At 39.0% G+C, this 16,028-nt stretch overlaps 4 protein-coding genes across 5 annotated transcripts; 3 read left to right on the forward strand and 1 right to left on the reverse strand.

The window, feature by feature from the left end:
* Nucleotides 1–352: 352 nt before the first annotated feature.
* On the reverse strand, nt 353–4,187 carry LOC17874807 (BTB/POZ domain-containing protein SR1IP1). 2 transcript variants are annotated; one of them, XM_023787026.1, is made up of 5 exons: nt 3,801–4,187; nt 2,770–2,839; nt 2,052–2,666; nt 1,390–1,917; nt 353–1,020 (listed from the first exon to the last, which is right to left on the reverse strand). In XM_023787026.1, exons 3-5 carry the CDS (start codon nt 2,625–2,627, stop codon nt 472–474), a joined length of 1,653 nt encoding a protein of 550 aa, XP_023642794.1. In that variant the 5' UTR covers nt 2,628–2,666; nt 2,770–2,839; nt 3,801–4,187; the 3' UTR covers nt 353–471. The 2 variants fall into 2 exon arrangements, with proteins under 2 accessions (XP_023642794.1, XP_006280202.1); XM_006280140.2 differs by lacking the exon at nt 3,801–4,187 and adding an exon at nt 2,967–3,477.
* A 288-nt stretch (nt 4,188–4,475) lies between these two features.
* On the forward strand, nt 4,476–6,901 carry LOC17877028 (casein kinase II subunit alpha-1). The gene is made up of 10 exons (XM_006282200.2): nt 4,476–4,833; nt 5,114–5,243; nt 5,327–5,521; nt 5,609–5,766; nt 5,855–5,945; nt 6,044–6,109; nt 6,187–6,269; nt 6,391–6,454; nt 6,532–6,600; nt 6,692–6,901. Exons 1-10 carry the CDS (start codon nt 4,514–4,516, stop codon nt 6,749–6,751), a joined length of 1,236 nt encoding a protein of 411 aa, XP_006282262.1. The 5' UTR covers nt 4,476–4,513; the 3' UTR covers nt 6,752–6,901.
* A 105-nt stretch (nt 6,902–7,006) lies between these two features.
* LOC17876037 (protein CONSERVED IN THE GREEN LINEAGE AND DIATOMS 27, chloroplastic) lies at nt 7,007–9,367 on the forward strand. The gene is made up of 7 exons (XM_023781071.1): nt 7,007–7,623; nt 7,711–7,863; nt 7,958–8,035; nt 8,127–8,222; nt 8,675–8,710; nt 8,792–8,973; nt 9,054–9,367. The coding sequence occupies exons 1-7, from the start codon at nt 7,354–7,356 to the stop codon at nt 9,214–9,216; spliced, it is 978 nt and encodes a 325-aa protein (XP_023636839.1). The 5' UTR covers nt 7,007–7,353; the 3' UTR covers nt 9,217–9,367.
* A 3,157-nt stretch (nt 9,368–12,524) lies between these two features.
* On the forward strand, nt 12,525–15,053 carry LOC17876013 (subtilisin-like protease SBT1.7). The gene has a single exon (XM_006279989.2). The coding sequence runs from the start codon at nt 12,532–12,534 to the stop codon at nt 14,824–14,826; it is 2,295 nt and encodes a 764-aa protein (XP_006280051.1). The 5' UTR covers nt 12,525–12,531; the 3' UTR covers nt 14,827–15,053.
* The last annotated feature ends 975 nt before the right edge of the window (nt 15,054–16,028 follow it).

Genomic DNA, 16,028 nt, shown 5'->3' on the forward strand with positions numbered 1-16,028 from the left:
TGCTGGCATGTTCCCTTCAGGCTTCAAGCATCACCTACTTCCCCTGTTTTATTTCTGATTTTTATTTTTTAAATAATATTTTTCTTTTCTAATCTCCCAAAACAAAATTTTAAATACTTCATAATCTATCATTTATTTTCTTCATACATGACCCCACGATCTTGTTTGATCATCATCATCAGCTTTAGAATCCCAAGTTCTCTGAATCTATGAATCGTTCATTAACCTTCACATAGTAATATTATTGGAATTTTTGTGATTTACTTTCTTGAAAACAATATTACCAGCTTTATGTACAAAATACTACAAACAAACATCATAAACACACACAAAAATATCGAAGGCTGCCAAGTAGGGAAAAAATAAATCCTTGATTCAGAACTTAGAAGTCCCAACAAAAAGTAAACATATACTTTCTTTTGTTGAACAAGTAAACATATACTTATTATGTGTATAATATTAATATGGTTTTCAAGAAATAGAGTGTCTCCGATCTTTGGGTGGTTTGGTTCTGCCTCTACCACTGTATGGCGTGATGCCAAAAGGGTTTAGCTTTCCGAGTTTTCTTGAAACAGAGTTTATGAACGACTTTCTTGGCAATGGAGGCTTATCCATGGAAGCAGTTGAGATCGGTGAATTTGGATTGGTGCTGATGGTTGATGATGATGATTTCTTCTCACTCTCTTTCTCAAACTCTTTAAGCTTCATTTTCATTTTGAGAAGTTCGAGCTTCAAGTCCTGATTTTCGCGTTTAAGCTTTGAGAGTTCGTCGTTGTAGGAGCTGAGTTTGGGAGGAAGAACAGCTGCTGCAACTGCTGGTGGAGGTGGTGCTGGAGAATCTGCGTCCTTAGTGACTTCTCCTCGTAGACGTTGTTGTTCGTAGTAAAGGACTTGAACAATGGTCTGAACGGGGAGACGATCATTCTGAGCTGCATGAGCGCAGGCTTCTCGCGATAGTTTTTGGCAATCCATTAAGCTGCACACTTTCTTCCTCTCTACATCACTCATATTCGGGTGGGCCTGCAAGAAAATACATAGTTGTTCACCAATGATCTCTCAAAATTTTCAAAATTTCTTTAACCACAAGATTTCAAGTGAGGTTACAACTCTTTAGTCTTGAGTTATGAAAAAAGGGGGCAATTAGTTTCCATAAACACAAGATATACATGTTTCAGGAAATGGGTTGCCATCATTTTTGCAAATGATAAGTATTCATCAGTTTCAGGAAATTAGTTGTCACAATTATATGAAAATGCTAAGTATCTATCAGTTTCAGGACCACTTTACGCAAATGTCAAACATTTACCAGCTTTTATAGTCATCAAAACGGATCCAGTATATGATCAACATAGTGTAAATGAATGTAACTGTTTACTAACTTAACATTACCTTAAGGTAGATGTCGACGGCTCGATACATGCCATCTTCAGTAACCCTAGACTGTTCAGGGATAAGTTCAGCTAAACCGATGAATTTCTGCAAGCTCACATTTCTATCAGAAGCAATTTCAGCCATATAATTCTCCATCAATTTACCAACACGTTCCATATCACCTGCAAGATCAACACCATTGTTGCTTAAGCGGACTCCTTCAACTTCATACTCGAGATAGTTCATGAGTATGCGTTGAACAGTGTCTGTATCAAACAAGGAGTGATCTCCAGTGAATGAATAAGAAGGAATCAAGAGATCGTCGAGCACTGCTTGTCCTAATTGTAATCCCATTCTCTTTTCCAAGTCAAGTCTACAAGCAACCGTTGTTTCAAGGTATATCGCTGCACGTAGAAGCATCGAGAGAAAGCTAACGGACATTGCGTTTTTCTCTCGAGGAAGAAGGCTTACGATTGTTTCAAGAATCACTCTTTTCTCGTGTTCTTGTTTTGGTTCAATCTTCTTCATTCCTTTCCCGAAAATCTCCTGCATTTGCATATAAAAGGAAAAAAAACAACTTTTTATTAATCTTTCTTTGTAACTAATTTATGAAAATTCAACAAATGAAGGGATTCAACCAAACCAAAATGATATAATGTATGTGTTTGTGGGAAACTCACCAACCCTCGAAGAGATTTCTGAGCATAAAGCATAAGCACTGGACCAAGTCCATACTGCTTAAACCCTCTAGCCATCATTGCGATCAGTACACGTTGAAACGAATCAATCCTAAGAACCGTTAAGTCTTCAGCCCACCAATCAACTACAGGCTGCTTGCTCTGCTGCTGAACCACAACCTCATTGTTCCCGCTATTACTTGAAGAAGGACTGCAAAATAGGCTCTCTTGACAGGTCAAATATGCAATCGCATCAATGCAACGGCTTACAAGTTTCACTCTTTCAGCAATGGGCAACAATTCCTCTGATTTATGCAAGACTGTGATTGAACTCGATAAGCTCTTGAGAGCTACTTCATTCACGTAAGCTTCAGCTCTTACGACGAGATTTTCCACAGAGTGTTCCTCTGTCATCTCTAGATACTCTGCTGCACATCTCAGCATCGCAATGTTCTCTGTACTCATATCGAAGTTAATGCCATAGCAGAACTTAGCTGCTAGCTCAAATGCTTCGGAGCCTCCGGGGATATCCGGGATTTTGATAACGGTGGAATCTGAATCTTTGGTTGATTCAGACATAAGTTTCTTGATAAACCCACATTTTGACAAGAGTGGAAACTGCAAAATTTAGAGAGAGAGAAAAATGAATCCGCAAGAATGGGATCATGTCATTGGGTTTACATCATAGAAATTGACCGGTAAATATAGATCTAGAAACTACCTTGTGCAGTGAAAACGAAGCTTCTCCAACATGAACGGTGATATCACTAGAGACTTCCTGAGAAGAAATCCTGAAACGATGCAAAAACAAGAGTAAATTGTTATGTTTTATCACAAAGAAAAGAAGGACTTACTTCCTGAGAGCCGGAAAGAAAAATGGATTGAGAAACAAATTAATCTAAGAAGAGAATGAAAAACCATTCACTGGTTCTCTTCATAGCTGAGGTCAAAAGATCTTTCTTCTTTGCTGACATATTACGAACAGTAGGGTGGCAGTTTCTTCTCACTCAAGAAATTCACCATGGAACACTGTTTCAGGTCCTTCTCATGAAGAAGACGTGCCGTAACGTACTAGACGAGAGAATAAGATCAACCAAAAGAGCTTCTTCCTCTCTTTTCCTCTAATAATTGTGACCAAACAGAGAAGCCATATTCTCCAAACAAAGAAAACCACAAACTACCCTTACCACCAAGAGTAATGAACAGAAGAGAGCTAGTGGAATGAAGGATAGCTATGTAATTTTCCTGAAGAGTACAAGATAGAGAGGTCTGTCTAAGGAGGGAGTGTATGTGGTAATGGATTGGTTTAAAAATATAGAAGAGTACAAGTGGATCAGACACATATCTTTGGACCAAAACAAATAATTCCAAATAAATAGAAAGAGTATTGATTCCTCTCCACAAATGTATATATCTCTTACAAATATAATATATAACGATAGCTATAAATTGGTTAATGGTAAGGAGAAGAGAGGGAAGGAGTATAAGTAAGCTGCAGAATCTTGGTTTTGTGACAGAACATGAATGATAGGATATTTGTCCCTACAAAGAGTCTTATCATCTTTAAATCCTTCCTTTTTTCTGATAATTGAAGTCACTATATGCCTCAACATTTTGATTGAGACTCAACTCAATCTTGCAATAAATGGTGTCTCTGAATAATATAAGACGTCCTCAACGAAAAATTCAAAATTTCCAAATAGTTGAGGACAATATAAACAGAGAAATGGTACACGAATCCTAAATTTTTACCTCAAGTTGTTATCATGGCTTGGTCAGTTAATTCCACTCGCTTCCTCCATTATTTGCCTCAGCTCTTAACTCTAGTCTTCCTATGAGTGAAGATGACAAAACCTTCCCCTGAGTCCACCTCAACATTTGTAATCAAGAACTAGTACTGTCAACCAATTCAACCACTTCAAAGATCAATAGATTTTTGTAATCTGATGCTAGCAATTGTAGAGTCCACACTATACGTTGACCTAATCAAACCATTTACGCTCAACCTCTTAAAACAACCATAGCGTAATCTTCGGGCGTATCTACGACTACGACCAATGAGCTGCCACATTTGTCGGAAAACCCACTGATAGTGATAGAATTCTGATCAATCTTTAAATGGCTTTGTCGCAAGTCGCAACCCCTTCTTCATCTTGCGTCAGATGAATCGTGGGGACACATCTAGAAAGTTTCCACCTTTTTCTTTCCCATTATTGCAAACTTTCTCGAGAATTAGCACCGTTATCACTTATCAGAAACTTTTCACAAAATCGAGAATCAGGAATTTCCTAATTTTGAAAACCTAACATGTATGGGCGGGTTGACCGTTCGTATCCAAATAAATTGGGCCATAAAGCCCATAATACTATGTCAGGCCTTTTTAGGTCAATTTTGTTGGCGCAAAACGGGAAAAAATGAAAGAACAGAAAAAGGAAAATCAGAATCTGGTGCGGAGAGCGTAGTGAATGATACATACACTATTCTTCTTCTTCCTCCTCTTCGAATCTCCTCTTCGACGTCTCTTCTTAGTGTGCGCCGTCTTAAGCTTCCGTGCGCCAACGGCGCACACTCCTATCCTACGCTCATCTGTCTTCACCCCCACTGAGAAAGCTTCCTCAGACGTCTCTTGTAGTACTACGATCGATCGTATCGATCCTGGTTCTCTCGTCGGGATCTCTGATTTTAACCAGACGCGGCCGATGTCGAAAGCTCGTGTTTACACCGACGTCAACGTGATTCGACCCAAGGATTATTGGGATTACGAGTCGCTCATTGTTCAATGGGGGTAAGATTGTTAAACCCTAGAACTAGCCTTCACGGATACTGGTTTTGTGTTTTCATATTGTGTTCAGCTTAATTGGTACTTTGTAAGGAAATATAGTCGATTTTTCTAGGGGTTTTAGTGAAGTTGATGTTCAGTTTGCTCTGCATTTGTTTCTATATTAAGCTAATCTAATGAAATTGATACATCTAATGTAGTAGAACCTTTGCTTTTGTCTATTAGAAGATGAGTTATTACAATGATGCTTTAGAAAAAGTTATGATTTTGTTCTTTGCTCTCTCAGGGAGCAAGATGATTATGAGGTAGTAAGGAAGGTCGGTCGTGGCAAATATAGTGAAGTTTTCGAAGGTGTAAATGTGAACAGCAAGGAGAAGTGCATAATCAAAATCCTCAAACCTGTTAAGAAAAAGAAGGTGAACTCTGTACCATGTTTTGGATTTGATTAGTTTGGATAATTGAGGCTGTTTCTTGAATTTCTATTGATCTTTTTCTGTAGATAAGAAGAGAGATTAAAATACTCCAGAACCTATGTGGCGGGCCAAATATTGTCAAGCTGCTTGATGTTGTTAGAGATCAGCATTCGAAAACTCCAAGTCTTATATTTGAATATGTTAACAGTACAGACTTCAAAGTTCTTTATCCTACATTGACTGATTACGACATCCGTTACTATATATATGAGCTGTTGAAGGTAATAATGTGGCATTGGTTGGATTATATTTGATTAGTGTTCCATTTTACTACATATACTCACATTTCATTCCACTACTTGTTGTAGGCACTGGACTTCTGCCATTCACAAGGAATAATGCACAGAGATGTCAAGCCACACAATGTTATGATTGACCATGAGCTGCGTAAGCTTCGTCTTATAGATTGGGGTCTCGCTGAGTTTTACCACCCTGGGAAAGAGTATAATGTTCGTGTTGCCTCAAGGTATGGTTTTACTTCATACCCTTTATTTCAGTTTTTTTGGCGGCAGCCAAGCTTCACTGTGATGTTTATCTCTCCTGGTGTGTGTCAGATACTTTAAGGGACCGGAACTTCTTGTGGATTTACAAGACTACGACTACTCATTGGATATGTGGAGCCTTGGTTGTATGTTTGCTGGGATGGTAACGATGCAACTTTTGGAGGACGTTTCTTTTGTTTCTCAGTATAGTTATTTTGATTATCTGATTTATTACCTAGTTAATCTTTATTCCTTCTTTAGATATTCCGTAAGGAACCTTTCTTCTATGGCCATGACAATCAGGATCAACTAGTGAAAATCGCCAAGGTATAACTTTGATCTCAGTATTAGAATTTGGCTGATCTCCGGTTTCCCTTGTCATCATGTATTCTCCTTATTGACAGGTTATTGGGACTGATGAATTGAATGCTTATCTGAACAAGTATCAGTTAGAACTTGACCCACAACTCGAAGCACTGGTTGGACGGTACGTGATACTCCAGGATAATTATGGTTATTTTGTAATCTCTGAGCTTCTAATTGCCATGTAATGATGAGTTAAAAGCTAAGAATTGTATTATTTTGGCTCTATCGAACACAACCAACAGGCATAGCAGGAAACCTTGGTCCAAATTCATCAACGCAGACAATCAGCATTTAGTCTCACCCGAGGTTTACCCATTTTCTCGATTCCTAGTTTAGAAATTGGTTGAGTAGAGTTTTACCGTGTTTTGTTTTAAACCGTGCAGGCAATTGATTTTCTAGACAAGCTACTCCGGTATGATCATCAAGACAGATTAACTGCAAAAGAAGCCATGGTACGTATGCTTCAGAAAACAGATAAGAAGTCTCGTGTTTGTTTCATTCACATGTTAGATGATTCAATAAACTTTGTTGATTTGATGACAGGGACACGCTTACTTCGCCCAAGTTAAGGCTGCAGAAACAAGCAGAATGAGAAGTCAATGAAACTTAGAGATCTGTCTGTAAAACTTTGTGGTGATGACGGTAAGGTTCATCTTTTCTTCAAATATTTTTAAATAAAGGTGATGTTTCTTCTACAATTTGTCCTCAATTTGAATGTCTGAAACGTCTTATATATTTTAAATATTTTTTCCACCTACTGTATGTTGTTATTTAAAGTATGTAAACTGGTTATACATTTATATTAAAAAAAAAAAAATCAAAGCAAAAAAAAAAAATTTATCGGATCAAAGATCGCATTAAGTACGAAGGTTAGAGAAAAAGATATATTTATTTGCAAAATTGGTTTTGGTCTCCTCGTTTTTTGCTATATGGGCTGAGAGGCGCTTAAGTAAAGTTGGGCCTGAGTGGCCCAAATGGTGTATTACTGAGGGTGAGAGAGAGGCTCGTGGAAACACGAGAGGGATGCGTGCACGGGAGCATGTGCCACGTGGCTAGAGAGAGACGCCACAAGTCTGAGAAGAAACCAAAGATTATTATTATTTCTGGTTCTGTATTGTTTGCCGTGTTTCAGGTGCTCTGCTCCACTTACCTTTAATCTTCTTCAATCAACGGTACTCTCTTAGGAAGAGGTACCGGATTGCGCAATGCTCAGGTTAATCGCTAGTTACCCTCTGATTCCCAAGAAATCCCACCGGATTTGTAGTAACCGTAGTAAGCTTGGGAGCTACTATGATTCTTCTTCGATCGTCAAATATGGCGGAATCGGCGATGATGGTAAGAATCAGCAACTTCTCCTCAGTGTTAAAGTGAAAGCAGTGGAAGACAAAGGTAACAATGGAGGTGGAAGCATGAGTTTCTCTGGACAAAGCTGGGATCCCAGTTCCGAGATTGAAGTTCCTTCAGACCAAAGACCCGTAAGTAAACCACCTTTTTTTCGATTTTGTCCTGATTCTGGTGTAAGGATGAGATTTTGAGTGTGTAAAAGTCATTGGTGTGTATAGGTAAATGAGTACTCGTCTTTAAAGGAAGGAATGTTGTATTCATGGGGAGAATTGGGTCCAAGGGAATTCTTTATTCGTCTCGGTGGTCTTTGGTTGGTTACTTTCACTGTTCTTGGAGTTCCTATTGCAGCTGCTAGCTTTAATCCTTCCAGAGTGAGCTTTTGAAACAGAGGCCTCTGCAACAAGTTTTTGTTGTAGTACAGATTATATAATATATATTTTACTTTCCAAAATATGTTGCTTGCAGGAGCCTTTAAGATTTGCTCTAGCTGCAGGAACTGGAACGTTATTCCTGGTTTCATTGATTGTCTTGAGAATTTACCTGGTATTGAACTTGCTCTGCTTCCCCTCTTCAAAGAAGTCTTACTTGTGAAAGCTTGGTTTGATTTGTTTTTGACTTTTGGTATATTTCTTAGGGATGGAGCTACGTTGGAGATAGACTACTTTCTGCAGTTATACCATATGAAGAGAGTGGATGGTATGATGGACAAATGTGGGTCAAACCACCAGAGGTTAGCAACTTCAAGTCCTTTATTTTGCTAGATGACAAAAAAAAAAAAAAAGGCCGTTATTTTGCTTATCAACAGGACACAGTATAGAAATACAATCTAATTGCTACAAAGTCATCATAGTTGTAGTCATTTTGTTGTTGCTTAATTTAGAAACCTCTTAATGATATAGTTCCCCATAAATGAGATTATGTGGATATACCTTTAGCAATCAGTATTCAGTATCAAAGCAAAATCTATTCCAAAACATTGGCAGAAGCTAGTAGATAGATCTGCGCACTGTCAAGTGCCAAGTTATCACCGGTCCCAGAACTCTACAAATATGTATATGTTATTTCCACTATAAGCAGTGAATATGCGTAGTCAATCTACATCTTTGCCTCTTGAATCGACCTGCAGAATTTAAGAACTAAGCAACTGATGAAATTACTCTGACTTTGTATTTGTGTTTTCAGGTGTTGGCTCGCGACAGGTTGCTAGGCTCTTACAAGGTAATACCATACTAAACAATGTTTCTTAGTCAATTTTGCAAAAAGACAAAAACAAAATCAGGAAAGTTTTGTGATTTTCAGGTGAAGCCAGTAATCAAGATGCTCAAACAAACATTAGTCGGAACAGGAGCTCTACTCGTTTCAGCATTCGTACTGTTTGTATTCGCAACACCAGTTGAGGATTTCTTTAAAACCACTCTGGGAGCCAAAGAAAACCAACCAGAAGTTTCTATTTCAAGAACCAACAATAAGTTCAATATGAGGTAAGGAGACCGATCAAAGAAATCTATGGCTTAAAGAAGAAAAATATCAAACTCACCTCTTTCGCTATATGAAATCGCAGAAAAGAACAGTTGCTTCGGTTACCCGTAGATGTTGTGACGGACGATGATCTAGCAGCGGCCGCGGCTGAGGCTGCTGATGGAAGACCTGTCTATTGCAGAGACCGTTACTACCGCGCGTTAGCCGGTGGTCAATACTGCAAATGGGAAGATCTTGTTAAATAGTTGTCAAAATAGAATAACACAACACACGCACTACGAACGTAAGTTTTGACTGAGATGGCTTAATAAGCTGAAAGCCTCGTCAATCACATAAATTAGCTGTTTATCCCATACAGATTATTGAAAGTTCGCCGCTTCGTTGGTTCTTTTCAAATTGACATGGGGCATTCGCATGTGAATGCTAAGAACGAAAGGCCCATATTAGTGATGTTAGGTTTTCCATTAACGGCCCATTAACTTTAACGGTTAGTTTAAAGGCAAAAAAAGGCACAGAAGTTATTATTATTCATTACTCTTTTGATAGGTTGCGTGAGTTGATAAATAATTAAACTTAAAAAAGAAAAGAGAAAGATGTTCCAAGAATAAATAAGTTTTTGGTAGGCACACAGTTCAATTTCCAAAACAAGAAAAAGCGTGGTCCAATTAAAAGCCTCATATATAGTATTCTTTCTATTTTTAATTTGAAGAAGAAGAAGAAAAAAAACAAGAGTCAAATACTCTCATAGTGACATTATCAGTAAGAGTCCAATAAAATGGACCAACCTGCCAGCTTCTGCTATTGTTGCTATGTATATCTATGTTTATATTTTTTTGTCCCGTTTAATTTAAAAAAAAAAAAAAAGAATGCAATAAGAGAAAACGTATCACTGTTGTGATGGTTAAACAATGTTGGACCGGTGGGACTTAAGTTAGGTCTGATGTAAAGAAAGACACATCACTATTAATTCATGCCGCACCATACGAAGGGAACCAAAGTCTCTTATTTGCTGCCACAAACATTGTAATCGTCAACGCATGGGTCAGTATAAGATTATACTGACAGAAGAGTGAAGATGATTGATAAATGTAAGAAACTGTATGTAACTGATGAAAATCACGACATTAATGTAATGTAACCATTAGATATAAATCAGGGTGTAGACAACTTGGTGAGTAAGAAATGGTTGAAGCATTTAATGGAAAGCCACGGGACCTTCACATAGATTTATATGTAAAAGTAAAGTTACATAATTAAACAAAACTACTTTAAAAATAAAGTGTGTACACGTAGGTGTTATAAGAAACAAAATAGTATCAAGTGTGTACATAAAGACATGTTGATGTATAATGCGGACATGCATAGTATATATATATATATATATATAAGGAGGAGGCGTAGTACTGATGTATTAGTAGTAGTAATAGTGTACATAAGAAAACAGAAGAGAATCACGAGAAGATAGATTCTTGCATAAAACGTCACTCGAGGTAAGACAAAATTGTTGACTCCACTTCTGGATTTGATAACACATCGAACTCTGTGGGGCTATCTTTACCCTTTGTTAACCGGACGTTAAAACAATTCGTCGGTTTACGATATAGTTTTTCTTTTTTCTTTTGGTTGGTTCAGATATATATATTGTGAGTAATTTAGTGTAAGCTGTATTAGGCAGGAAATAGGGATATATGATGTGTCGTTGGGAAAAAAGAGTGATTAGTATTATGATAATTGTTTAAAAGGATTTAAATAAATGAAGTAGTTTAGTTTAGTAAAAAGGTCACATGTCGCGAATTAATATCTACTTGCCGCGACTCAGCTGTCCTCAATAAGTGTCATGTTTAGAGCCGATGAATAATGATTACACCTCCTCTCAGTCAACTAATTGGGAAAATTTTGGTAACTCTGTAACCATAGTTATTATGTTCTCTTTTGTTTTTTTAATGCAATAAACACTAGTCCCCAGGTAACTAAATATCAATGTCGGTTTGAAAAAGGGTTAGTAAAAAAGATTTCGTAATCAGTGTGTGGACGTAACGTCGAGCTTAATTTGAGGTCCTGCAGGGACGAAATCATCAACCTTGTTTGAAGTACAAATGTCACGCTATCTTTGAAATAACGGACGGTTGAGGATTGGGTTTGGGACTTTGGATTTGGGGAGTTTGCTTTAGCTTCTGTCTTTTATTTTTGTACAGAGAGAGAGAGAGAGAGAGAGATCTGGTTCGTATTTTCAGAAGAAATTAAAGGAGTCCAAGGAAGAGATCTGGGAAAATATTGGCACGTTATGACACGTGGGACGTAATACCAAAAGCTGTATATGCTGCTGCTTAGATCCAAATCTTAGTCTTATGCGCGTTCTCACTTTGCATCTTCGGTTACATTCACATCTCTTCTTTAATATTGTGGGATCCTTTACTACCACCAAAATATAATAAGTGGACGAGAGAGAGAGAGAGAGACATTGTATGTTTGTACTCAGATCACTTTTAGTTTTACGAATTTTGCATGCCTGAATCCTATCATTCGGAACAGTTGATCCAAATCTAAGATTAACCTATTCCAAGGGATTTTGAAGACTAGTATTTTACTGGCGTAAGCTCTTCTCTGGACTATGTTGTAACCAACCACTTGTGTTGATATATAAAGCTCAACATTAAAACCAAGAAACGAGACTATTTTGTTTTCTTTGACTTTTTGATGATCCATAAATGTTATCTTTATCCACCACAATACGTTTTACGAATTATATACGCACAGAGGAGAGTTAAGTGTTTCAGTTTCATTGGTTAAAAACACTCGACGAACAAAGTTCGCATTTACGTAATGCTTTGGTGAGTCATGAGCCACTTCACTACTTACTTAGTCATTCCCAACTCCCTAACTCGTTACATGGTCGATTATTTATTTGATTATTTCGTAACGCCATTAGTAAGAGATGTCAAAAAATTCAAACCGTATGTGGGAACCAACATAACATATACGTAAGACAGAAGAAAAAAGAAAGAAAAAGGCATGATTACAACTTTATATACGTACCCGTGATTAAGAAAACCATGGACAGGAGAAGACAAACATATACGAAATGTTTAAAAAGGCTATATATTCGAATATTATTCATAATGGTTAGTATCAAACGTCGAACCAACAGCATAATAGTGTTCTGAACCCACATGGCATGATGATTCTATCGAACCTACATACCTGTACCAATCTTCTTCATTCATCTCCCTTTTAAACAAATCACTGTTAAACATTATTAAAAAAAAAAACAGAATCAGTACATCTCGAGACGATAAAGCAATGAGACTCTCGAGACAATAGTAATAATATACGATAATAATAATAATACCGTATTTCATATGTGAACATATAAGTACAGTACAAAAGTCATCACTGTAGAAAGAAGAAGAGTGGACACAAACAATCTTTAATGATTCCTTTGTACGCATTATCTTCTTCTCTCTACTTCTCCTACTGTATTTAAACACTCTTCTCATCTTCTTCTTCCCCTCCCTCGATTCAGAGAGAGAGAGAGAGAGACACAACACACAATCTCAATCATGTCTTCTTCTTCTTCTTCTTCTTCGTTTCTCTCTTCCTCCACCACTGCTTTCTTCCTCCTCCTCTGTCTAGGATTATGCCACGTGTCCTCCTCCTCTTCCGAACAAGGAACCTACATCGTTCACATGGCTAAATCTCAGATGCCGTCCACCTTCGACCTCCACTCTAACTGGTACGATTCATCTCTCAGATCTATCTCCGACTCCGCTGAACTCCTCTACACTTACGAGAACGCTATTCATGGCTTCTCCACTCGGCTCACTCAAGAAGAAGCCGACTCGCTCATGACCCAACCTGGCGTTATCTCCGTTTTGCCTGAGCACCGTTACGAGCTTCACACGACTCGTACTCCTCTCTTCCTCGGCCTTGACGAACACACCGCAGATCTGTTCCCCGAGACCGGCGCATCAAGCGACGTCGTCGTCGGAGTTCTCGATACCGGGGTCTGGCCGGAGAGTAAAAGCTACTCCGATGCAGGATTCGGTCCGATCCCAGCTACCTGGAAAGGAGGATGCGAGACCGGGACTAACTTCACCGCTTCTCACTGTAACCGTAAGCTAATCGGAGCAAGATTCTTCGCTCGTGGCTACGAATCAACGATGGGGCCAATCGACGAATCTAAAGAATCGAGATCTCCAAGAGACGACGACGGACACGGAACCCACACGTCATCAACCGCCGCTGGATCCGTCGTCGAAGGAGCCAGCTTATTAGGTTACGCTTCAGGAACAGCTCGCGGTATGGCTCCACGCGCTAGAGTCGCCGTTTACAAAGTTTGTTGGCTCGGTGGTTGCTTCAGCTCAGATATTTTAGCTGCAATTGATAAAGCCATCGCAGATAACGTCAACGTTTTGTCGATGTCGCTCGGCGGTGGAATGTCTGATTATTATAGAGATGGTGTTGCGATCGGAGCTTTCGCCGCCATGGAAAGAGGGATTTTGGTATCTTGCTCGGCTGGAAATGCTGGACCGAGCAGTTTCAGTTTATCAAACGTAGCTCCATGGATTACGACTGTTGGTGCTGGTACTCTAGATCGTGATTTCCCGGCGCTTGCGATTCTCGGCAACGGTAAGAATTTCACCGGAGTTTCGTTGTTTAAAGGAGAAGCTCTACCGGATAAATTGTTGCCGTTCATATACGCTGGGAATGCTAGTAATGCTACTAATGGTAATCTCTGTATGTCGGGAACATTGATCCCGGAGAAAGTAAAAGGGAAGATTGTGATGTGTGATAGAGGAGTTAATGCTAGAGTTCAGAAAGGAGATGTGGTTAAAGCCGCTGGTGGACTTGGGATGATTCTGGCTAACACGGCCGCCAATGGTGAAGAGCTTGTCGCCGATGCTCATTTGTTACCCGCGACCACCGTTGGTGAAAAGGCCGGTGATATCATCCGGCATTACGTTACTACCGATCCGCATCCAACCGCTTCGATTTCAATCTTGGGAACCGTCGTCGGTGTTAAACCATCTCCGGTGGTTGCGGCGTTCAGCTCACGAGGACCCAATTCGATCACGCCGAATATTCTTAAACCGGATCTGATCGCTCCTGGAGTCAACATCCTCGCCGCGTGGACCGGTGCTGCTGGACCGACCGGGCTCGCTTCCGATTCTCGCCGAGTGGAGTTCAACATCATCTCAGGAACGTCCATGTCTTGCCCTCACGTGAGTGGTTTAGCCGCACTTCTCAAGTCGGTGCATCCCGAGTGGAGCCCCGCGGCGATTAGATCGGCTCTTATGACCACCGCTTACAAAACCTACAAAGACGGTAAGCCGCTACTCGACATCGCTACGGGGAAGCCTTCGACGCCGTTCGATCACGGTGCAGGACACGCGTCACCAGCAACCGCCACTAATCCAGGACTCATCTACGATCTAACGACGGAGGATTATCTGGGATTCCTCTGCGCGTTGAACTACACATCGTCGCAAATCAGAATCGTTTCGAGACGTAATTACACTTGCGATCCGAGTAAGTCGTACTCCGTCGCTGATTTGAACTATCCGTCGTTCGCCGTGAACGTCGACGGAGCCGGCGCGTACAAGTACACGCGCACAGTGACGAGCGTGGGAGGAGCGGGGACATACTCGGTTAAAGTAGCCTCGGAGACGACAGGAGTCAAGATATCGGTTGAACCGGCGGTTTTGGATTTCAAGGCAGCGAACGAGAAGAAATCGTATACGGTGACGTTTACTGTAGACTCAACAAAAGGGTCTGGATCTAACAGCTTTGGGAGTATTGAATGGTCGGATGGGAAACACGTGGTTGGAAGCCCCGTGGCGATTAGCTGGACATAGTCGTAAATTATGATTAAAAAAAAATGGAAGGGCTCTTTATGGGAAAGGAAAGAATGGGGTTACAATATATTTGTAATGCCGTTTTTAGATTATTAAGAAAGCTCTGTTTAGCAAAAACGGCATGCAGTCTATTAAGGCTTGTCTAGTTTCTCGCTGTTTTTATCTTTTCTGATTTTAAAAAAGGAAATATATTCTCCGGCCACAACGGTAGGCTGTGTCTCTCTCTCCCTCTAGGTGCTTTTTATATCATGTGATATTTTCATGCAAGATCGTTGGGAAAGAAAGATGATGAACATAAGTTAAAATATTGATCATTTACCTTACCATCTGATCATGTTACAAAGTAAGATATTTTGGTTATTTAGGCAATCATTATTGATGTTTTCTTAGCAAATATTAGTTCTAAAATGTTAAGAGGACATCAATAAATGATGGTCTTAGCGTTCATTCAACATAATGTGAGAATTAAGATATTTCTGAACTACAAGTCTACAAGTATGAAATTGTTATCATAGGCATATATGCATTGATTATCGATGATTAGATTTGTCGGTGAAACACCTCTTATTGTCCACCCATCAAAAAGGAAAAACTGAAAAACATGATTATATATTTCGGTTATTTAATGGGCTTTTATTAGGACGATATAACTAATGGGCTTTATAATGATATTGGCCCATTAGGGTTTGAAACCTTATTATCCATTTCCCGGTATTTTCCCAAGCATTTTCTGGACCTTTTGTTTCATGAATGTCTTAACTTCAAGAAAATGGGAAATCGAATTATTTTTTCCATTCATTTAGTGAATGTCTTTTCTTAAACTAAATTTAAATCACTGAATTAAGTCACAGATATAAGTATTGATTAAACACTCCACAAAGTCTATTTCGTATCATGCCTTCCATGGCCAATGTTTTTTCTTTTTTCCATGGCCAATGTTGGTTCACGTTGCATGATTCTTCTAAACATCTTAAAAAATTTGAAGCCAAATATTAGGTGTACGCGATTAACGATATCCACATGCGAACAAATAAATACGCCTTGCATTTATATATGGGCATTCGTTTAACACGTACATGTGTTATGTGTAATATGTAAAGTTCAATATTTTCAATATATATTATCATAGAACATTTGACCAAACCAAAAGTAATAAAAAACAAAAACAAAAACAAAAAGTGTGTTAAAAGGTATCTTACTAT

The sequence above is a fragment of the Capsella rubella genome, unplaced genomic scaffold (assembly GCF_000375325.1).
Source record: "Capsella rubella cultivar Monte Gargano unplaced genomic scaffold, Caprub1_0 scaffold_8, whole genome shotgun sequence".
NCBI lineage: Eukaryota > Viridiplantae > Streptophyta > Magnoliopsida > Brassicales > Brassicaceae > Capsella > Capsella rubella.